This window comes from Brachionichthys hirsutus, unplaced genomic scaffold (genome assembly GCF_040956055.1).
Source record: "Brachionichthys hirsutus isolate HB-005 unplaced genomic scaffold, CSIRO-AGI_Bhir_v1 contig_244, whole genome shotgun sequence".
Taxonomy (NCBI): Eukaryota; Metazoa; Chordata; class Actinopteri; order Lophiiformes; family Brachionichthyidae; genus Brachionichthys; species Brachionichthys hirsutus.
In genome coordinates, this window is record NW_027180453.1 from 73,674 (window position 1) to 97,813 (window position 24,140).

The window sequence follows — 24,140 nt, forward strand, 5'->3', positions numbered from 1 at the left end:
GAGCTGAGACGGCAGACAAACCCATCAACAACAAGGTGCGACAAGACCACGACAAGGTTTCCCTCAATCACTGGAGGCACCCCGACACATGAGCAGCCATTCACAGAGGAGCGCCAGGCTTTCTTGCGGGCGTGAAACAGAGTGAAGCTGTGTGTTTGGTGGGTATGCTGAGTGGAGTATTTTTGGAGAATAGTGAACCCAGAGAAACATCGAAACCAAAGGGTAATTATACCGACATTTTTGAATGCACGCTGTGTAAAGCCAGAGTTTCTTGCGTTTTGCTTGTGTATCTGTGTGTGGTCACATGCAAGCCCACGTGCGTTTTAAAAAAAACAACCTCGTGCTTAAAGGCAAACCACGCAAAAGACAGTAAGGCTATTGAAATTTAAGTCAGATATATACAAACACACTGTTCGCTTTCCACCCCCCAAACTCCAAAAAAAAGAAGGCTGCAGGATGCATAAAGCCCCTTTGGAGGTGGGGGATATCCAGGGACACACCCCGGTGGACGAGAACGTGTGTCAAACTGACTTCACAGTGACAAAATATAGCGATGGTGTGTCTCGGAAACAAAGATTATCACATTATTTACGCTATAATTTGTCTCCATTCAGTCACAGGGTGAAGCAAGAATATAATCTTGTTTTGCTTGGCTTGGGAAATGCTTCATTTAGCATAAACAATCTGCTACATAAACATATCATTATACTGTATGCAAAAAAAAAAAGTGATTAAAGCTGTTTATTACAAAATATCTCAAGCAGTCTGAATGTAAAAATGTAATCAGCAAACATCCCTTCCACTCTTTTACATTTCTACTTGCTGTGATCAGTTGGTACATTTGACTTTTTGTATTCACTGACTTGTCCTGCTCAGCCCTCGCTAAAGGAACTAACTCACTTCCTCTTCCTGCTTCCCTTGCAGGAAGAGAGCCGAGTGGCGCTGCAGTGGCTACGGGCCACCCGGCCGCAAGCCCCGGCCTTCGTTTATTCCTGGTCAGATAATAGGTGAAGATGCAGCCAAGACAAACACTGGCTCCGGTAATTATGTGTACAGCCACAGCAAGCAATTAGCACTTCAATATGTTGGATTGCTGAGAAAAAAATGTGGTTAAAGACCTATTGATGGGGAAATTTAGTCTACTTGTGCTAAATTGGTTGAAATACAAAAGGCTGTAAATGTGAAAGGAGTAAGGCCAGGCCCAAATATTTAAAGCCAATCACTGTACTTAAAATACCATCTTTGTGTGTTTACATCCATCCATCCGATAATAAAATCAAAGAAAGGAAAGCCAGTGCAGGTAAGTGTAATTATTCCAGTATTACACCAGCAAGCCACAGCTTTGTCAGTCCTTTGTCATTTTGACCCAATTCAATGAAGACTACATATTGCACATATTGCAGGAACAAAACAAAGTGTTCAGAGGCCAGTATTTTGTGGAGCAAAAGGTAATTTTGTGTTAAATCAAGCCCATCCCCTGCTTGGCAATGTGTTACCATCACTGGTCCCAGCTGGTTATCTTGGCGACAGACAAACAAACAGCTGAATGGGAAGATATGTAAATCATAAAAAATGAATGGAAAAGAACACGCTGTCTAGCTGAGGAGGGTGTGTGTGTGGTGTGTGTGTGTGGGGGGGGGGGGGGGGCAGACGGGATTCCTGATCCAAGTCAGGCAGGACATAGAGATAGACAGATATTATAGTCTGTTACGCTTTGGACATGCTTCAAACTAAAAAATTCTCATTCTGTATGAACATTAGTCTCACTCACTGAGTTCTAGCTGGGTTGAATGAGTGAAAACAACACAGTGATTATCTCCATATATCATCAGTAAAGACTTTGCTAATAGAAATTTTCATACGAATCACAAGGGGCTTTTCCCCTGGAATGTGCCTGACGTTGGTCAGGATATGGCTTTGCCAACAACCAGGTGCATCAACTTCTTTAAGCACCCACAACTTTACCTTTGCCTTCCACATTTCTGTTCTCTCACCCTCAACGCTCTGCTCTCCTTGCTTGCTCAAACGTTACACAGCCCTTCTCCCCTCTCCTTTCCTGTGGCAGGAAATTCTCACAATTGCCACTCTCCATCATGGGAGGTAAAGCGGAGTCTGGCTTGGCCGAGTCTGAATGCTCAGCTCCGGTGGGAGTTTGTCAACGGCTCGCAAACAAAGGATGCTGCTTCCCACCTCAAAAGGCCCGGCTACATACGTGGCAGCCTGGAGGTCAAGAGTCTGAATTCAGTTATCACTGGGACTGTCCCTTTGAAGTTGGTGGATAGAGAAGAATGCTTCACTAAAAGTGGTTGTGAATTGAGGTAGCTTATCTAGCATATACCTGATCTTCGCCAGGTCTCAAAGTGCCGCCTGTAAAACAACCCAAGAGCCAGGCAAAGGGTCTTTATCAACTCCAGGTCTTTGTGGGTCATTCTGAAAGAGCTGCAAAGTGGGTCTAGACAGTCGATGTGATAAACCTGGCCAGACTCCGCGGCTCAGCCGCAATCTAGAACAAGCAAATCTGGGAGCTTGGATGCTGCCAGTGTTTGCCCTTCACTTCTGCGGTGACAAGGGACAAACTCTTGATGTGTTCATGAACTTGGAGAACATGTTTCTAAATGATTTACCATTGATTGAGCTATTCCATGATCCCAAACCGCATTCCTGTCACTCACGTAAAGTCCCTCCAGTACTCTAGCGGGAGTGCAAAGAGCACAACAGATATTGTAGAAGATTGGAATTGGGTATTGTGTTTCTACGGAGACAGCTGGTCTTCCTTAAGAGGGGATGGCCATCAGCTAAGCCAGATGATGCCAAGAATATCACCGTTTGTTTGGCCCCAAGCTATGCCCCGTTGACACACTCACCCATGGAGAATAAGGTTACTGCATCATCTATTCCAACTTCCTACAACCAGCTGGGACAAGAATGAATACGTGGACACATACGCACGGAAAAATCCAGTTGGCTTTGATGGATCATCACAGACCTAACCCCAAAGGGCCCGCCCCATGTTCCCTGGTGAAAGATTTATGCACACAAGGTGGGATTTTGCCATGGATCAGGTGACCATGGTGTGTTCAAAGCCTGTGATATGATTTCCACAACCAGATGACAGCTCTTTACAATCCCCATTCATAAGCAGATCCCAGGACAGCCAGATATCCTTTGGTTGGGGGGGGGGGGGGGTAATCAGAAAAAAATGACCATATGTGCCTTCTCACGGGAGACAGAGCAAAAACTGGACATAAATCATCCAGATAAAGCCTTACCTCACTTCCTGTTAAGCAGAGATCGTGGCTCTCTTCAGGACACACGCACCAACCGCTAAACCGTTTAGTGCCATCAGTGACTGACATACATTGTATAAATATATATGTTCAGAGTGTGTACAACAAAGATGACTTCCATATTACTGTAAACTCTTGTACAGTCACTCATCAAGTGTGTGAAGTGTCAAAATCTCAAATTCTGTGTACTGTATCATGTAATGTTCACCCAGGTCTACAGGGGCTTTAAAGCTCATCCTTAACGGTTATATGGTCAACCTCCCTCTGCGCTCATATCTATTCAAGGCCTGGGGTAAAGTTGATAAGGAGACGTGAGTTGGAACAAACTGTTAGAACAGCAGAGACAGAGCCAAATCCCACAAATCAAGCTGAGCCCGCCAGCTCAGGACTGAACATTTCATTCTAGATACTGACAGAACCCAGCCCATCAAAGTGATCCAATTAGGTCAGCGGTTAGGGCAGAATGATTAGTCATTTAAATAAAACGGAAGCGCAAATATGGCAGGCATTTGGAGAATATTAAGGAAAGCCTAAGACAACGTGAGAAAGTCCCGACTCCAGCTCAAGACGTTGCTTCGGCTTCATGGGTCAAGGTTTCCACTTCAGCCGCCTCCCAGTGACCAGATGTGCAGGCGGCTCCCGATAAGCAGAACAGCTGGCTGTAAATGGTCGTGCGTAAAACTTAAAAAAAAAAAAAATGATGGAAACTAAGGTGGGTTGTGGACCAGGAGCGGGGACGCTGGAGACACTGGAGACGCCGGAGACGCGGAGTTACGCGCAAAGCAGGGGAGATATCTTATCTGACAGCCCGCAGCGTTTCGCTCCTAAAACGAACTGAAGTGTTTAACTTTGAGGCAAATTTCAAGCAACCCCCCCCCCCCCCCCCCTCGAGTCTCACAAACCAAAAGCAACAAAAAATAAAATAAAAATCTACACATGGTGATAAATAATAACACCCGAAAAAAAAGGTCTTATTTCTCCAGGAGAAACAGGAAACCGCACCAACGTCGGGAGACATAACTTCAAACAGAATTCTATAAAACTGATGACTTTAAAAGAGGCTTACATACTTTACTTACGTGTTAATATCATTTTTGTATCGTCTCTGTCGCGACCAGCCTCCGCGTAAAACCAGACTCACATCTGCTCCTCGGCAGGTTACTGTGCAGCCAGGTCGCCTCCAATGTTAAGGCGAAGCGCGCATGTTAAATCCAGAGGGAAAGGGAAAACTCTAAATTACAGAATGGTCTGCGAAGATCCCCTGACTGTTACGCAGGACAGTACATCCATGGCTTTTAATCTAACACGGCTGCGATTAACGGAATCCCTTTATCTTCTCAGCGCGTAACGTTACGTTGCGAGCGCCTGAATGGAGCGGTCCCTGGCAGGAATGTGAATGGGAAGAGAGTGGTGTGATTCAAGCTTTAGGAATGGGGAACTCCACTGTGGCTCCTCCTCCGCCCGTTCCGGTGCTCCCACCTGATGGAAGAGGAGCAGGAGCTGGAAAAGGACGGAACGACTCAGGCCAGTTCCATCAGATCGCCATGCCGAAGGGAAAACGCCCAAAGCTCCAAATCTGTCATATCGGCAATACGCATGGCAAAGATGTCCCTGTCGGAAAAGAAGCGCAGCTGATTTGGAGATTGAGACTCACTTTGCATATCACTAGAAAATAGTGAAGCCACAGAGACGCTCCTTTATAACGCTGGATTAGTTGGAGAAGCTGCAGGTGGCGCAGTGGAAAGAGAACTGCTCGTGCGCTCTTGCTCTGCTCCAGACGCGCCACAAACACCGCTGATTGGCTGCATTCTCAACACATTCGGCACATTTACGGCAAGTCGCATTGACACACTGATAGTTCTACATTGTGATAATATGCTAATCTTACTTGCGTTTTTTTTTAAATAGACGGATGTGCAGCAAGAGAGGAGAGGAGGAGAATAATGCGGTCGATCCAGGAGGGTCAACTCTTCAGAAACTGGATAAGTGGACAAAAAAAATAATTGAGTCGGGCGCCGGAAAAAATAGATGAGAGATAAAAGATCCTTGCCTTGGGGTTCACACTACTACCCTCCTCTTCTATTTCTAACCCCAAACACCGAGGCCAGGTGAGGGTCAGCGGACGGATACGTCAGTCCAACACCCAAGGCCATGTCAACAAGAGCTCACAAAAGAGATAATCAAAGTATAGGTCAGCAAAGGTCATGGTGGCCAGCCTAAAATACAAATTAACACGTTAATGCGTGCTTCCGAACTGTTTTTTTTTTTGGTGGACAAGAAGGTCAGATAGCAAAGTCATAAAGATGTTAGTCAAGAGGCATCATAAAGTAATCTAAAGGAGAGAAGAAAGGAGTATTCCGTGCATTTATTACTATAATAATGTGTGTGCGTGTGCGTGTGTAAGTGAGTGTGTGCACGTGAACGAGCGAGCGAGAGTGAGACGGAGGAGGGAGGGGGAATAATCTTTTCATAACAGGAATCTCCAGAAATAGCTCATCTATGGACGAGTGGATCGGCCCAATTAGAGAGAGCGACACAGATAGAGAAAGAGAGGCAGCGAGAGGGGGGAAAAAACACACACAATGGTGAAGCGGAAGTGTGTTGAGACAGAGGCTTGGACCAGCACACACACACACAAACACACAAACAAAGGATGTGTGAAGCAGACAAGCGGACGAAATGCCTCGCCGCCACCCTCTCCGGGCTTTGATGGACTGACCGTAATCACAATAGAGGCAGGAGGCCGACACGCACTGAAACAATGGGTCGGCGTGTTTTTCAACCAGTTGATGGGGTTCAAAAAAACAAAATCTTACGGTTGTTACTGGGTTTGGTTTTACTCATCGGCTCCAGCGATTAAGGCTTCAAATGATGGGTAAAGTACAAACAGGGTAAACAAACTGTTGTCAAGGAGCAACGGGCTTTCAGGCGTTGTGCAGAGTTCAAAACGCTCCAGGTGTTGTTGTCCTCGCTCGCCTCGCCGAGCGCAGCGCTGAGAAATCTACTCACTCCAAATCTACGTCGGTCTTTCTTGTGATCAAACAACAATAAAGAGCTGCTTTCAGACGTGGAGCAAACTTTACAATACAGACCTGGAGTCTGCCAGCAATCTCTGACCCTACTTAATGTAGGGTAACTGAAACTTTGGCTGACGCCCCACCTCATAAATAACTTCACCCACCGCCATATTCTCTTGAGTGCCTGGGAGTTCTGAAGGAACTCCCATTACTCGCTCCAGGAAAGAAAAGTGTTTAATTAATCTTTACCACTTTCCCGGTTGGGAAAATGAGTTGTTTTACTATCCCGATGAGGAATTTTAATTGTTTACCTCTGCAGCTATGACAAAATTACACGACTGGCTGCTGAACACTTTCCTTTTGGCTGCTTATGAATTGGGACGACATGCTGCGCTGCCTGTGTGGGGTCTGACTGGGTCGCCTGTATTTTGGACTGTGGGTATAGTTATCCAGGGGATCGATCCCGCTAGTTGTTTCCGTCTGTGACGGAACGGCTTTGAGTTTGCTGAAGCGTGGAGAGTGATCTCGGATCAAGCACGACTTCCATCGCTTTTCAGATCAGATTCTCATGTAGTGAACGTTGTTCCACGGACGACTTTAGACTCACATCCAACTATATCCTGAACTCCTCTGCGGTTTTAGAAACTCTAGCAAACATCTAAACCTAGCAGTGGCCAGAATCTGCAGATACATTTGTTTTGCTCAGTTCACTGTAAATCTTTGAGCATATGCTGCATCTTTAAGCAGTAGAATATTTGTATCCCTGTAAAGTACTACCATATGTGACTGCACTCAACCTTGGAGTTCGGATAATGGCCCGGAGAATTATTGGCCAACACTAATGAGTAAAGGCAAAAGCAAACAGGGTGCAAGTATAAACACACGTGTACATTTTACCACAGAAACACAGTTAAATGCACACATGTACAGCAAACTTTATATCCTCCGTGCTGATTATCTACCAGATGTATGCATTTCATAATAGCGGCGTGGGAAAGCTCTCTTGCCAACATCTGTATACATAAACCTTCTGGTGGCAAACATCATGTAGTTTACTATACTGACACTGACATACAAGCTGACCATTTAATTAAGTATCTTAAAGACAGAAGATTTGCACCGATCAGCAACTAAACACACGATTAGAAAAATCTGATGTTGAAAGTTAAAAAAAAAAAACATACCATAAAATAATTTGAGAAATAAGATAAAGATAAATAAATAAGAATTTCAACACATTTAGTGTTGGAGAAATCAGCAGTTCTGAGGAAACACTCCAAATAATGGAAGCTGGCATTTAGCATTCAGTGTTATTCCCTGCAAACGTCACAGGTAACATGCCAAGTGAGTGAAAACCTCTAAAGCAAAGCTGTTAAAATCGGTTGATTATTGTCATTAAACTCACTGCTTAGACTCAAAACCAACATTTTATAGCTCAGCTCGGAGGTTTTCAGCTTAAAGGGACTCCAACAAGCTGGTTTGATACATTTCTACAGGCTTAAATACCGGAGAAATCTCATTTCAGCACAACGTGGGACTGTGTGTGTGGGACCACATTTTCTAAGAATTACAAGAGGTGGAGGTCTGCTTGGGAAAGCAAGTAAATACTTGAGGAGTGGTTAATGATGCCAAACATATGGCTGTGAAAGGAACACTTTGCAATATTTCCAGCGGTGCTCGAAAGCCCGGAAATGTCCAGAATTCCTATTCCAGATCAAGTGAGATTTAAAACTTACTGGAAAGGTTTTGTGCTCTACAGTATCTGGTTTTCCAAATTAACATGTTGATTATTTAAGGGAATAAAAAAGTATTATCCTGTAGTTCCTTTATGAATTTAATGTTAACAAAAAATACCAACAAATCACCGTCTCTTCCCCTCAAAAAATGATTGGGCCTTATTTCTCTCTCTTTACTCAGAAAAACTCTGCAAATACTCAAATAACTGAGCTTATTTACTTTGGGGAGGATGATTCAAATCTTTGATCTCATGTATGACTGTGATGATGAAGATTAAACCTCAAAGGTTAGTAAATGGCCCTTGAGGTGGGTTTGTTTCTTCAACAACGCCGTGCCTTTCCATGCTTCTTGCACGTGTATCCAAATGAGCTCATTTAAAATAGCTCTCTTTGGTTAAAAAGCTTGTGACAGTGGCCCATAAGAATGTAAAAGCGTCTGAGGTCATGACGAATCGCTCTGGATGAAGGCCGGCTTGCCAGACAGCCGCCAGGCTTAGCAAGGGTGTAAAACGTGAGCCAGCTTCCTACAAATCAGAGCCTTGGGTGCAAAAAAGTGAGGATTCCTGCTGCGATATTGTGATGGATTAAGTGAGTAATGAGGAACAAAGGAGGAGTCAGACAGGCCAAGGAGGCCGGGTATTTTCAGCATCAAGCTGAAAACCTTTGTGCATATATGGATCTGTTGCCTGTTTTGCTCTGTCTACGTGACTGATATGACTATCTTTCTGTGTGTCCTGCATTCAGAGGCCCATAAGCGGTGTCCAGTAACATCTCCGACAATAGAAAGTGTAGAATTATTTTCCCTTTTCTATCTTCTTTCCTGTTTTTTGACTTTTTCACGGCGTGCTAAGGCAAGTCACACTGAGACGAAATTCCAAAGTCCCTTATGTCCATTCTCTCCTTGTGCAGGATCAGTCAGTGGGTGATGCAGGAAGATCGTGCACTTTTAAATTAAATTGTGGCTTTTTCTTTCATTTTTTGAAAAACATATATCTGTTTTGGGTTTATTTATTGAGATTTGATCACAAGTCACTCTAGAAGTGTGATAATAAGAGTTGAACTGTCATCCTCCTACTATTTTCACTAGACAGTTGGATATTAATTTTAGAAGTCCATAGATGGCACCAATGTGTTTGAGGGTTGGAAGGTAGCATGAACAGCAGGAGCCTCAGTCAGATCCGTGACTCCCCTAATCATCGGTCCCTGGGGAATGACAGCTCAACTCCTGAGTAGCAGGGGGGACTAATTCTGTCCAGCTGGAGACTGGCAGCAGTGACAGATCCTCCATATGCCCAACAGATTGGGCTCTGGTGCTCATATGACTCTTCTCTGTCTATCCAGATCCTCTTTCCAAAACAGATGCATGGGAAAAAATATATTATATTAGCTGTAAAATGATGATGCCAGCTGATTTAAATGTGCTCAGAGATGATGTGATAATTTAAGACACCTACTTTAAAGTAACCCTAACCAACCGACCAGTCAACCAGCCAACTAACCAACCTGTCAGTCAGCCAGCCAATGGAAACAGGTGAAATATAGCATCATCTGGTGAAAGTAACAAATGAATCAGTCGGGTATCTTGTATTAGGAAAAGACAAAAAATAAAATTTGTAGAAAAGTTAAAGCATTAAAAGGAACAAATTATTATTATAAATTTATATGGATCTGGAAAGGTTAGTGAACTTTGAATATATTTAACAAATATGTTCCAATGACTGCATCCTGTCTGGGGAGATACAAATGTTCCAGCATTAAAAAAACAAGGAAAAAAAAAAAACTACTTTTCTTATTTGCTTTTAGTACTAATGGCTTTAAGGCAATGAGGCAAACACAAGGCAAGCAAACAAAGACAAGAGACTGCTGGGTTACTGTGTTCTGTCTTTATTCACACACAGGTTTTAAACTCGATCCTAAAAGCCGTCGTGCTCACGAGGCTTCAGATGGCCTTGCTTTTCCAGCTCAGGTTTCTGTGCATACATATTTGTAAGAGCCACTCAAGTGGTTCACATGACAGCTTTATTGAAGCTGTAGAAAGACAGGCAAAGAGAGACAAATGCCTGTTTGCCAGTCATTATCACTCAAATGAGAGCTACCCCAGAAAGGGGCAGATGCACGCAGGAGAATCTTGGTTAGGGAAAAAAAAGGAGTAACTTTTAAATCATCTCAAGCAAAATCAAACAGAACGGAGTCTAGTTTATAACAATACTTAGTTCTACTTAGTTTTTAAAAAATACCTAATTAAGAAAAAAAAATGTTTCAGGGAGTAGAAGAGAAATGTGTTACCTGTCAAGGTATTAAGTCCAGAAAGTTTGGGCACACATCCTGCCACAGACCCCGACCGTAGCCACTCTCACACAAAAGACATTAAGCTGTCAACGTGTCACTTACCCAGCATCCCCATTCTAAGCACTCCTGCACTGGTATTATTGTGGGCTCTAAAGAGTTAAAGTGAAGGCTGGCCTGGACATGGAGGGAGACGACGCTCAGGCAGGAGCCTTGTGTTCACCTATTCATGGTAGCAAAGAGGTTACGATCCCTGAATGATTACAAGGTGAAAGGTCACCAGCAACACTTATCGATCACAAGACGGAATGGACATTTAGCAGGCACCTCAGTCTAAAGGGAGATTATGCTAAGGCTCTTCGGAGGTCTCTGTTGGGATGAGCTGGAAGGAGCACAAATCAAAATTCAGCTATGTTAACACGGGACCAACTCTTGTCTTATGACTCTTTGAAACAGTGAACCATTTGTAAAGTTGCCACAGACAGATCTGTGTGTGCGTGCGACCAGCCCCGAATTCATTTCATGCCGTTTTTGCGGTCGTCTGGAGCACATCTCGTGATATGTCACATTGGAGCTTTGACCCAGACATTTCTTTGAGATTCCTAAAGAACAGGGCCAGCAGGGGCATGAAAGATGCGCCCTAGAACAGCAGACACATTCCAGAAGGTTTTCAACGTTAAATCAGAATGAGTGATGATCTGTAAATAACAAATAAGCAACATCTTAGCCAAAACGCCACGACTACATTTGGAGATCGGAAAACATAACCATTTACAACTCTATTTATTCGATAAATGCCTGGCGAACATAGTAGGTTTTTACATACGGTACATGCTAACAGATGGAATTTGATGAAATTTGGAAGAAGGGACGAGCATGTTACAAGCAGGAACCCATTAATTTTTTGGAGTGGATCCAGAGAATGTAGAACATATAAAATACTAGAGGGAATAATATGAATTTATGTACCCGAGGAAAAAAACTCTTTTTTTATCAGTTTAATGTAATTGAAAGCGCCGTCTGCAGCGGAATGTGCTCCATTGTGTGCCCTTTTTTGTTTTTTAGTTGTAGCTTATGCTGTTTTATGATCTGGAGCCTAATGCCAAAAGTTGAATTCTCAACAAGAGATAAAATCCCCATAAATATCTGAAATCAGACGTAAAGATGGATACGCCTCCTTAAGGGGAACCTGCTGTCTCGCATTTAATTTGTCTGCTTGTGGAAAATTACATGTGCAATTCATTAGATACAGACTTGCTTAAGATGAAAGGCCACTTTCAGGATGATAAACACAGGGTGCCTTGTGTGAAGACATCAGAAACATGTCAGTGGGTTTGCATTTTTGAAAATGCCGGGACGGCATACCGACCTCTGATTATTTGCAAGTTAATTTCTCATGTTTTGACAATTGAGTTAGTTTTCTCCGGACTCACAGATATTTCTGATTTGGCATGCGAATTTTAGATCAGTGTCATTTGCATCGGCTCTTGGTGAATGCACGAACAGAAAATACCCCCCAAAAATGCCACGAAGAGCATCAGGATTGTTGCTCAAAATCCCCCGTGGATTGACTGAGTTTAATTAAAAATGGCTAACCCACTGAGACATGTTAGAGCCACAAAAAGAAGCAGACTCACAGGAAATGAAGGCCCACCAGAGAATAAACAAACAACATACCATAAGTTCAGGCACCCCAAGAGGAAGTTAAGCCACCAGAGATGAGACCAATTTTAAGGGGCACTAGAACATAATTTAAGTCCTCATCTGGAAAAGATTCATCCGGAATGTGTTTTTTAAATGCAACTTCTGGTCTGCTTAAAGCTCATTTTTACTCCGTCTCCATACGAAAATGACTCAAGGCACTCAAATTAATAAAGACAGCTGCGTCACAACCAACAAAGAAACACTGATCACAATCAAAAGCAGATTGTTTGCCCCCCGTGTAGGGAGAAAAGGAGGAGTAGCAAACCGGCCTGAAAGTCTGCAGTGTGAAATCAGACACTGCCCAGCATTGATGCAGGAGTGAATCCCACAATGTGTGCAAATATTTGTGCTCGCCACTTTGGGAATCCCAAGTTTTGCCAAATCCGGAGTTCTGTGAGCGACAGCTCTACAGGGATCTGCTCCTCGTCGCTGCACAATGTCAATGGGCACTTGAGAGTGCAGACTCATTGTTCCAGCTGGGATGTTTAAGGCTATGAAGGAGATGAGTGTTTGTTCAAGTTCTGTGCTGAACAATCGCGTTTACCTTCCAGGTGCAGCTTTAAAGCCCTGGCAGTAAACGGGACATTAGGAAGTCAAGAGCGTGCATCAAGTGGGCTACTCTGAGTCTTGGTGAAAAGTGCTAGACATCCTGCTCAAGTGATGATGAGGCTGAAGGGAAACCGAAATAATTAAAGTGTCTGTTGATTTAGGGTTCCACTGACGAATCAGCAGACAGCTCACGGTGTTGAAAGCTCATGTTTAGCTTAGCCGTATGTGCTTTTACCTTTACTTTTGTGTCTTGACATTGTGTTCTCTACACAAAATAGAGACAAACCAACTTGCCATGCAAAATTATTTACCATTCTTTAGTGTAATGCTACAGACTCATACTAATATCGCTGGATCAATAAAACAGAGAGGGGGTGTCTTATATTAAGTGTCAAAAGACTCATTGAGAGAGTTCACGAGTTGAGAGGAGAGGAGAAAGTGAGAACACACCGAAGGAGAGTGCAGCATGGTGGAACGAGCAAAGTAAACAAGTTTGGCTGGAACTCGCTGGAGTCGCTGGGTTTAGGAAAACATTCCAGAGTCTCCGAAACAAGCGGCCGTGTGAGTGTACAGGGGCAGAAACAAGGAGACTTATAAAATCGGTGAGCAGGAACAGTGCTGAAGGGTCCCAGGTAATTCAATCATAGATAAGGCAAAAGCTTTCACCATCTTCAGTGCACTTGTGAAAGACGACTACCAGTCACCCATAAACTGGAAAATCAGTCAGAGTGACCGGAAGAAAACTAATAAACTGTTCATTACCAGAGCAATACGACATAATCCTTACTGTCAGGAACCCAGCCAGAGCTTCCTGCTCCACATAGCTCCACCCTCCTGCTCTCCTCTCGCCACGCCCGCGTCATCAGCTCATCCGCATCACCTGTGCCGCTCTGGACACCTGCTGCTCATCTCCTTTGGGAGTTAAGGCTTGTAAGTGGATTGCTTTGTCAAACAACAGATAAAAAAGATCTGGCTGCATGACACCTCAGCAAACTGACCCGAGTGGGTTACTGTCCAGTCACAATACTATGATAATAAATCCTCATTTAGGTTCTAGAATTAATTTCAACATTTTAAATTTCAAAGAAAACCGCGAGACGCACACACACACACAGATGCTTTTGAACACAAACACACACACACACACACACACAATAATAAAAATCAACAGATGAGGCCAGAGAGAGAAAATACGGTATGTCCCTGGCACGTATCCCACAGTCATGTCTCGTCGAGCTCGGGTGTAATCTTATAGTAGAAATCTTATAGTAGACTCTTACCCATGATAACACAGTAAAAGTCTGTGCACGCTGTTAGGTATGCTATGAATCAGTCTCACACACACACGCACACGCACGCACACACACTTTATGATTGTTGCAGTAGTTTAAGTATGGCACGCTTTCCTCAGGAGGCGCACATTGGCTTTCATAAAATATTTAAAACCAGATGACAGGAAACACGTACTGCTCTTGGCCTACTTTTTCAAATCCTCCCGACTTGGATGGGATGCAGGTACAAAAGTAGACTGTGGAGTTATTCATCTGCCTTGATAAAATAATAAGGAAGGTGCTATTTATAGACACACAAATTAAACAGCTTGGCCTCAATGTGAAGGCATACTGAGAAGCAACGGGCTAAATCTGGCCCACCAAACGGGTAAAGAGCTCACATAAAGCTGCTGGGGTGTCCAAGTCATCACAAGCAGATCCGATTGAACACTTCATGTGTTGTGATTCAATTTTCTAAAATTCTAACAACTATTACTAATGAACGGATGAAGTAGGTGAAATCCACATTTGTGCGGAACCTAAATACTAAAGTATCTGTTAGTGTCTTGTTGGAATTCCACACCTTTGGCTTAAAAGGGAGAGATGCAAATAATATTCCAGCTTTGCCCTTTTAACAGTTTCATTAAAAGTGTAAAGACTGCTGAATTTTTTTATATAACCCATTAACTTCTGCTAAACGAATGGGGAATTAGCGACTCTCTAGGGTCATACGTTTGCAAATCTGATTGTTTAAACGTAAGCATCTCACCAGCCATGAACCTCCCTCTCCGCACGTCGCTGTATTTAACAGCGAGCTAAGTCCCAACAACCTGACCTGAACAGTATTTGTTAGAAGTCATTTATTACATCATGCTCTCTACTTCAGCACTGACCAGGACCTTTTGTTTAGGAGGGAAAGTTATGTCGACTCCTTTCAAGATAAACAAATCAAGCCCACCGTACCATATGTGGCCTGTCTTCGTGGATGAAGTTGCTTGAGAGCAGTTCTATTAATCCATTTTCTATACTGCTGCTCTTATTTAAGAGATGGCAATCTGTATTATTTAAGAGCGAGGTAGCCGGGGAGCTGGAAGCCTATTCTGAAGCACTCAGCCCAATGTGTGTGTGTGTGTTCATTAGTTATGCATGGGTAAAACCGGTTCTCAAGCAACTGTGGTAGAATGTTAGAGAGAATGTGCAAACGCTTCCAGCAACACAACCAACCAACAAAACACCCTGATGTGGCATAGAGCACAAAATAAAGCTAAATAGAACACAAACAAGTCAATTATCTTAAACAATGGGTCAAGAAGTGATTGAGTCATTCTGTTCGCATTGATCTGAAGTACAGCATCCCCTAAGCATCCGCTGAATGCTGTCTATTGATCTACCTCGATGGAGCATCACTTACTGTTGCTAAAACAATGACAATGCCGTTTCCCCACCCATATGCTATGCACCATGTTAAATAATTCTTAATGGAGATCCCAGCTGTACATTCAGCACGCAAGCACCTGCATGCATGCAGGATGCAGGTTTCTGCTTTCGTCACTCACCTGCCTGTCGACTCTCTCGGGTTGTCTTGCTGAGTAAATCTATGGCTTTAGAGGTTGAGGTCCTGATGTGGTCGCTGAAAGACCTCTGCAGCAACAGCAGCCTCATTGATCGAGACATGATGGTCAGGGTCGACTGGAACGTTCTTCGTATCGATTAGATCAGATAGAGTTTGTATGATTTTTAGCCTCAAAAACCTGCATGTTTTTTGTTTTTTAAATATATAACTTGCAAAATATCAATCTTAAAGTAAACAATGATAACCTCTCTCTCTCTCTGTGCTATACTATTCACTGGTCTGGCTTCGCCTCCCTTTACTTTATCACTCTGTTCTGCTCCACCCTGGACTGTAGTCTCCTGTCTGCTGCAGCAAGCATTAGTGCAGCAACGGCTGGGATACATCCAGCCGATGCTGCACTGCTCTCATATTCTATTCTGCCAGTGTGTGTGTGTGCGTGCGTGTGTGAGTGTTTTCTGACACAAGCTCCAGCACCCTCTGTGAATATCTGAGTGCTTTAAAGTCACAAACACCATCTCTCCATCCTCCTTTTTCCAGTTGTTCATACTCACTTCCCCTCATGCACTCACTCACTTGATCCTATACGATCCATATAATTACTATATTCGTTTTCCATGCAAGAGTGCAGATATTATTGCAGTGTGAAAAGATCAGAAAACCTGCATGATTATCACTTATTTTGCTGCGTTGGTCCATTTATCACATAAAGTTGCCCGGGAACCATGGCAATTATTGCCATTTCCAGACACAGCAGTACAAAATAGCTCTGTTAACCCCACCTGTTCAACTCCAACTGCAGCTGGAGAAAGCCAAGGACTAGCTGGTGAACATGTAGAATCTAAAGAGTCAAATTTGCTTCTTGTTAGTTGGTAGAGTCCAAATCAGAGCTAAAACCAAAGTGAATTCATATTAGTTCAGGAGCTAATGAGTAAACAAAAAACTACTTGCATATTCGCTGTGTCATGATGTGCTAATTTCTGTTTTAAGCCAGAAAGCCTAGGGAAATGTACTGCACAGTAAAATAACTTTAAAAAATGTCCTGTCGACTAAATATACTCAACATACAAAAAGTGGCAGCGATTTATCTGAGCGTGACGAGTGTATATGTGTGTAACTGTGAGCAGCATGTGCTGTTGAGATTGCCCATCATTACATTCCACACTGAGCTCACACTTGAGAAAGCCAGTCATACTAATTGCTTCAGCAAGTGAAGGTAATGTACCCAACATTGACTTGTTGCAGCCGGCTGATAGCATTGTGCTCGATGTGGCCCATTGACTTTATGGTCGCCTGAGGTTGGCTGAAACTGATAAGACCAGCTTCCCGCGCCTTTGCTTTTCACAATCCTGCAAACAATGTTTCTGTAACGCAATGGCCCCTTTCACAGCGTCATAAATGAGCATTACGATGGGATGCAGGAAAACAAAGTGATCCGAGTCACTCAAAATACAAATCGAGGCCGGTGTTGATATCCTGACAACATATTACTGTAACTTGTCCACATCTAGACCCAAGATGAAGAGGCAAAATGCCCCAAGAGGAGTGAAAACAATGAAATATCAGGAGATACATCTGACTTCCACAGAAAGGTGGGCAAGAGAGAGTTACCTGCCAAAATACTAACCTAGAAATAGAGACCAAGGGTGAAAAATAGGTGAAGGGGTGGACCATGGAAGGACTTCAAAAGCTGTATGTAAACAGTATATGAGAGTCGATCCTCACAACGTCTGTGAAAACAATGCCCTATACTCTATTCTTTACAGTATGGCCAAAAATGTGTCGGGATGTTGAAGTATGTATGAGTGGGTGTGCCACAAATGTGACTGTAATTGTGTGTGAATCCCTTTGATCTGACCATCTGCTTGATGTCTTAATCTGCTATCAGGCAAGCTCGCTCAACACCACTGCCCTTCTTTCATATAACTCTCCATTCTGACTGGTCCCATCACACCGTCTGCGTGTGTGTGTGTGTGTGACTTAACTGAAGAACTAAATATACAATAAGCTATCAGACACCCTGAGCTATCAAAACACAACATTTCCCATACATACCTTATTCAAACAATGAGTTTGAGACAAACCCCTAAACGCAGACAAGAATGGAATGAACCATCCAGGAGAGTCTTGCTGAGCCAGGGCTGATTCATTAGCCTGGGGACAGCATGCAGACCTCATCCTGTCAACACTGGGAGATTTACAACTGCCTGTTTGTGGATGAAAGTGCCTGCTGGATTCAGATTAGGCATGAGTCCTGGTCAATAATAAATCCCAGTGAAAGTGATAATCACAAGAGTAAGGAGGGACCTGTACAGGTGCTCCTCAAGGCATTAGTGAGAAAACAGAGTATAGTAAAACCTACATAATGAGGTTGATCCTTGAAAAACAAATAAATAAATACGATATTGGCCCATTTTCTAATAAGAGCACTTCTTGATTTTCATGCACATCCGGGGATGAAAAATAAAGCTCAAATTAACATTTTTTTCTTTCAGACTTTTGTTGCTGCAACTCTGTAAGTTCAGCATCCTGTTGTAAAATTCCCCCTCGTGTAGTGGTTTCCTGTTCAGAGTCCTACAGCTATAGGGAGATAAATTCCCCAAGAAAGAACTCCCAAATCGCTTCAGGAAGCAAAGTGGTTTTTGGTCATGTTCTTTAAATAAATTGGTGAAACAAAGTAGGTTTGAAAAATGTTGGTTTGCTCTAAATGACTATTTTCTACTCTTAATGATCTTATTGTTAAACAAAAGGGACACTTGCTGATAATCGCAATGATTCGACAAGAAGTCTGTAAAACAAACAGATGCCCACATCCAAAGTGTTTGAAACATACAACGTTTGTGGACTTTTTGAAATAGCAAAACATCAATTACATCCATGCAGATTATTTATTTATTTTTACCCAAGGCAAACATATTGCATCTGTAAATGTATTCACTGAGAGGTTCTAAGTGTGAAATGTAAATGGAATGAGCTACAACATGTTACAGTGCCAGTCCCCACACAGGAAGCCAGGGAGAAAGTCAAATTAGGAGGGGAGGTGTCAAGGCTGCTGGAGGCTGACGAGGGGGATGCGAGGAATGTGACCTTGTACAGAGACAGTTCTCCTGTAGGTACGGTGTAGGAACAGATGGCAAAGAAAAGCGGGATCAGACATATTCAAAGAGCTGGGACAAGCAACAAAAACAGAAACATCAGTCCTGAGCTGTCATTGACTTTGGATCCAGGGCATGGGAGCTTTATTACATCTGTGAAAGCGCCTTCTCTGATGAGTGCAGTGTCTTCAAAGCACATGCTGTTACACAGTATAAAGGGCAAAAGTATGAAAGCTAACCAATTCCACGGCGACCTTCTCTGAATTAACAGGAAATTGGGAAAATGTGCTCATTTTCCAGTTTCAAAATGTGTCTTTCATACAGAAAAGTTTGAATCATGGGATGAGTGAATGGCCAATTCCCAGAATCCATCTGTGATGAAATAACTGTTAGCAAATCTCAATGAACTGAAACACGGATTTTCAAGAAGAGATGAATGACCGTAAAGAAAACATGAAGCAGGAGACAAAAGGAAACCAGTCAAACGATGATTCACAGGAACCCCCCCAGACGTTAGAGAACCCCTCCCATACAGGACTCCAGTGAGGCCATAAAACTACTTCCTGTTCACTTTTTCTCGGCTCCACCTTCAACGGAGGCCAGCACTTTAAACTCTATTAAAGTCTACGAGTCCAGACAAAAGGGTCCTACCCTAACCCTGCTCTTCATTGGTTGGCTTGCCTGTCATTGTGTTCTGTTTATATATTCCCACTGGTTTATATTTAGATCAGGAAGGCACGGCATGGTGCCTCGAACTTCAGCTACAATCAAGGCAAAAAAAGAAAAAGAAAAAAATGATAGTCCATTCTTAGAACCTGAAATCTCTGGTTGTGTGGTGTTGACAAGAACTGGGAGCGAGGACGGCCACACGTTCACTGTGGCCTTCTTCTGCAGCCTTCTGATTGCAAAAGACATTTTCAAAATGATCCGCTAGGTCAATATAGCATGTCAATGGTTGTTTCTTTTTTGCTCTTCAAGTTTATATCATTTAGTATCTAAACAGCATTTAGGTATTAATGAAAGACTCACTTCATTGTGCCTGCATTTATCCCATTCCCCAGTCCTCCAGCAGCTATTACTGAATAATACATCTTCCCAACAATCAACCATGGCGTCCTAAAGAGTGAAGGTACATGGGATGACTGTAAAGAAGGCCACACAATAAAAAACAAACACAAAAATAGAAATGTACTGCCACTCAATCACTAAGAAAATATCACACGTGAAATATTTGAATGCCATGTATTGATACGTTATCAATCCCTGTCTTCTGTTAACCTCTTAGCCTTTAGACTGTCCTTCACTGACATTGAGTAATCCGGTGACCTTCCTGGAGGATGCGAGGTCACAGCACCAAACAAGCTGTTCCGAATGATAAACACCGGCCAATCTGTCTGACAATATAAATCTGACTTGAGGTGCTCTGGTACAAAAAGAACAACAAGGATACAAAACTGAATGAATGTGTTGTGTTATATTAGCACCTCCGTCAAAGGCTAAAGGTATGTTTTCATGGTTAATGAATCTAATTTTAAACTATTACATTCATGTTTGGTGAAAGGCTGATAATCTTCTGAAGCGAAACACTAGAAATAAACATAAATCCAGTAATATGTAATCAATGATTAATATAATACTTTTTCCCTGACATGCATTTAATTGTGCTTGAAAATGGTCAATGCACAGATAACAAGACAATGATTTCGGTTGCCCTTTCTTTATGCTTCACTTTGATGATTTAGCAGATGGTGCCTAACTGATTATAAGGAGAGCCATGCAGACTGCATGAGAGTCCTTATCATCATGCAGGATAATATGAGTAATGCCATTCTTTTCATTCCCATGCACAAGCTCTCTGCAGCTCTTGTGATGCTTCTGGCTATAAGAGCTCCATAAATAAAACACTATTAAACAAAAAGCTGTCACTTTTTATTTAATTTTGTAGCATGTCAATATTTTCTCTTTATGTACATGGAAAGTTTTGACACTGGTTGCTAACTAAAAGTGCAACCAGAGTCATCAACTCTGCTCTTACAGGAGGCTGTGGAAGCATCTTCTTGATCGACGGTGCGCGTCCCTTGTGGCCAAGACAGTAAAATGAGCCGTCAATGAGCTGCCTTTCATGATGGGGCAGCAGCAGGAGCCTTTTAGGGCCGTGGTGTGTGATGTAACATAGTCACAAATGTGTCATTCCCATGGGCTTAAATGGTAGCGATACAGAGGGGTCTTTGATGTGACACAATGAACACTGGGCTTTGTGCCCACCCCCAAAACATCACCACCTCCCATCAAACCAGCAGCCCCCTCCAGGAGCCAGGGTGCCATCACACAGGGTCCATAGATGGAGATTACATAATGTGCTGACAGGAAGTCATGCTGAATTAATTGAATAAAAAAAAAAAATCACATAGAATATTTCACCTCTTGGAAGTTGGTGCTGAGCATGTAGTGATCGCTGAGCTTGTGCATACACAAGAAAGAAAAAAACATACCAACAGCTTCTGAGCATTTCCCATCAGCGGTTTTCAACAAGTGCCAGTAAATAGAGAGACAGACCGACAGACAGTGAGTGAGGACTCCAGGCGTTGAGAGGGCAGGGGGCAGAGGGAAAACCTCGTCCCTACGTCGAGCCACCTCCTGGTATTCTACGCTTGTGGACTGACAACACAGGGGGGGGGGAGTTAATGAACACCGCTCCCCTGCCAGCTGTCTGACAGTAAGCTTGTCCATCCATCGTTTGTCGATGACCCCGTGCATTACCAGCAGATTGCTGACAGGGAGGTCGGAGCCACAGTCATGGGGGAGTCGCCACAGACTTAATTTGTCTTTAAGAGCCATGAATAATGACGGCGACGGCAAGCGTTGAAAAGCGATGACATAAAATATCAAGACTGTGAAATTATGAAGAATCATCATTGAAGGCTAATCACAAAACTACATGTATGTATGACTTTTTGATTTTAGCAGACATTGAGGGTAAAACTTGGAAAATATACGTCAGACATTTTGGGCGTCGGATGTGGCAGCCCGCCGGGCCCTTATCTTTGAAAGGCGACTGGCTTGCCGGTTTGTAGACGAGTCTAGGATCTTATCTATTCAAGCATCCAGAATCTGATAGAACCAGAGCCTCTCCTCCACCCCCCCCCCCCCCCACCCCCATGTTGTCTACAGTGGACAATGCTATTAATCACCTCTTCACCTGACACCAGACTAGACAGACACCAGATGAACTGCAGACAAACAGTGAGTCAAAATGTAGAAGAAAAAAAACCACAGCAAGGACTCACCAGCTTTTTGTTTCTCAGGAATTTTTGACTTGTCCTGGAAAAGAAAAAGAAAAGACAAATAATTTGCAGAGATCACGTAGGCTTGGTCTGTGTCATCCATTAGTGTGAATAAAATCATCCTTTCAGAAAATTACATTAACTAGTCCTTTTAGTATTGAATTGAATAAAAGCAACTCTGTTCAGCACATGAACCCACAGAGACAACCTGAACTAATATTGAATGATTTAAAGTGAGAACAAACAGCATAATGACACAACCTCTGTGAAGAGCAAATCACAGCACATACCTCATGCCACAGTTTCTCAGCATTAACAAAATGTAATAAAAAAACAATCAATACAGGATTTGTGAGAGAAATCGAGCAGCTATTTCTTTGGTGTGTGTGTGTGTATGTGTGTGTGTGTCTATGTTGGTGGTGTGTCTGTGTGAGGGTGGGAGTGGTGGGCGTGGAGGCAGTTAGTTGGAATGCGGAGGTCTCTTTTTGCTTCTGACTTTCGACCTCAGGTTCCCTGGCAGACGTCCACACCCTGATCTGTTTTAATCGCTTCCATGGAACAGAGCAGGCAGGGAAAGGAGGATATGGCGCATTCTCAATAATTTAATCGCTTAATGCAATGCATTTCTACATGGGATAAATGCCTCCTCCTCCTCCATGTTTGGTTTTTAACACTGTTAATTTTTGTTTATGTGTATTTGGATGGTAATGAAACAAAGGTTTCCACAATCGCATTAGATCTTCAAATGAATGAGAAAAGTCACCCAGTAGAAACTTCTAAATGATCTTATACATTTCCAGAATTCCAGAATGACTCCAATTCATTCCACTTTTCCTAAAGATAAGTGGGTAATAGATAACCACGGCAGAGGAGGATTAATTGAACATATGCGATTACAGTCCACCACCATCTCCACTCCTAGCCAACGAGAGAGGCTTGACAGAAGAATGTTATAAAAAAAAATGTTATCACTCCAGAAATGAAATATTTGCCAGATGAAAGAGTGGAATTTGGATGCTGCTGGGAGAAAATATGCAAGCCATGAATAATAATCCATGCTAAACTTTCTGTATCTGTAATGGTACTTTCTGTACCATTTGATCCAATGAGATGAACAAATCCGACTTCAATTTGCTATTTAATTTATTATGGATTGTATAGTATGTTCTGTGTTGAAAACAGAATGAATAATCAAAAAGCAGAAATTTCACTACAGGCTCTTTGCATTTACGTCTCAAATATCAAGCGGCCCCTTCAATTTTATGATAAAGCAAACCAAAAGCTGCAGACAGTGTGGTGAGTGTGACACAATGCCTTAATCTATGTGGCAGATTAACACTGGATCAATTGCTTTAGTCCCAATCTAATCTGTCTCTCAAATTTTTAAGATGCCAGTAGGAGAGTTCTCTGATTTGCTCTGTAACCCACTTTATCTTAAAGTCCATCTGCTGAGGTGCATGTGTGAGCGTATCTAAGTGTGTGATCACATTTTTGCACAAAACGGGCGGACAAAAAGAGCATTTAATCACTTTTAGGGTCACGTTTCAGGACAATGTGATTAAAATTCTCCCTGTGGACAAATAGCTTCAGGATTTACTGTTGATTAATGACCTAAAAAAAAAAAGACACCACAGAGAAAATACTGAGTCCCACTCGCGAGTGTTTTCACAGCACCACGGTCAGACCCCCCCACCCCACCCCCGCAGCACCACACCCCCACCACCTCAGCATGTGTGTCAGGTGTCCTCCAGCGAGCTGTGAAGCACACACATCAGCTGCCTCGTTTATTACCACTAATTTACTGCAAGTGGGATGTGTGGAGGCGCAGGCGTGTTCGTCTTACACATGCATGTACTGTACGTGTGCAGTGACCAGCAAGCATGTGTCTGTGTGGTGAAGCACTTCAGGGCCATTAGTGCCATCACTGATACAAGAAGCTATGGTGCAACTAATCCCTTGATTTTGAGTTACCTTTGTACAGAAGCAGTTGTATCTACTTTCATTATGAAACACTTTTATGCTCCTGTTGTACATCCGTCACATCGTCTATCAACCCGTACATACATGCCTCATTACATCTTTATAGTCAAACTTGTTACAACTGCAGGAGAATTTGTGATATTATATGCAGTGAAGACAAAGCGGTGGTAACAGTGCAGTCAGCATCTGTCTGTGAAGCCATCAGGTTTACATTTAAAATAAGAATGTGAAGGTTTGGTCTGCGTTTTTCCACAAGTATGAAGCTGACCAAGGAATACTAAACTCTACAGACACATTTTAACGGATGGGGGGGGGACCTGTATTTAGGCTGTTTGATATTCAGCCAGTTTTTTGATCACCA

At 42.9% G+C, this 24,140-nt stretch overlaps 1 protein-coding gene across 1 annotated transcript in view; it reads right to left on the minus strand.

Moving 5' to 3' along the window:
• LOC137915010 (rho GTPase-activating protein 7-like) overlaps positions 1-24,140 on the minus strand; it is a 51,962-nt gene that overhangs the window by 13,721 nt on the left and 14,101 nt on the right. Inside the window, exon 4 of the mRNA XM_068758489.1 lies at positions 21,803-21,836. Coding sequence (XP_068614590.1) covers positions 21,803-21,836 — 34 coding nt within the window. The remainder of the gene's footprint in view (positions 1-21,802; positions 21,837-24,140) is intronic.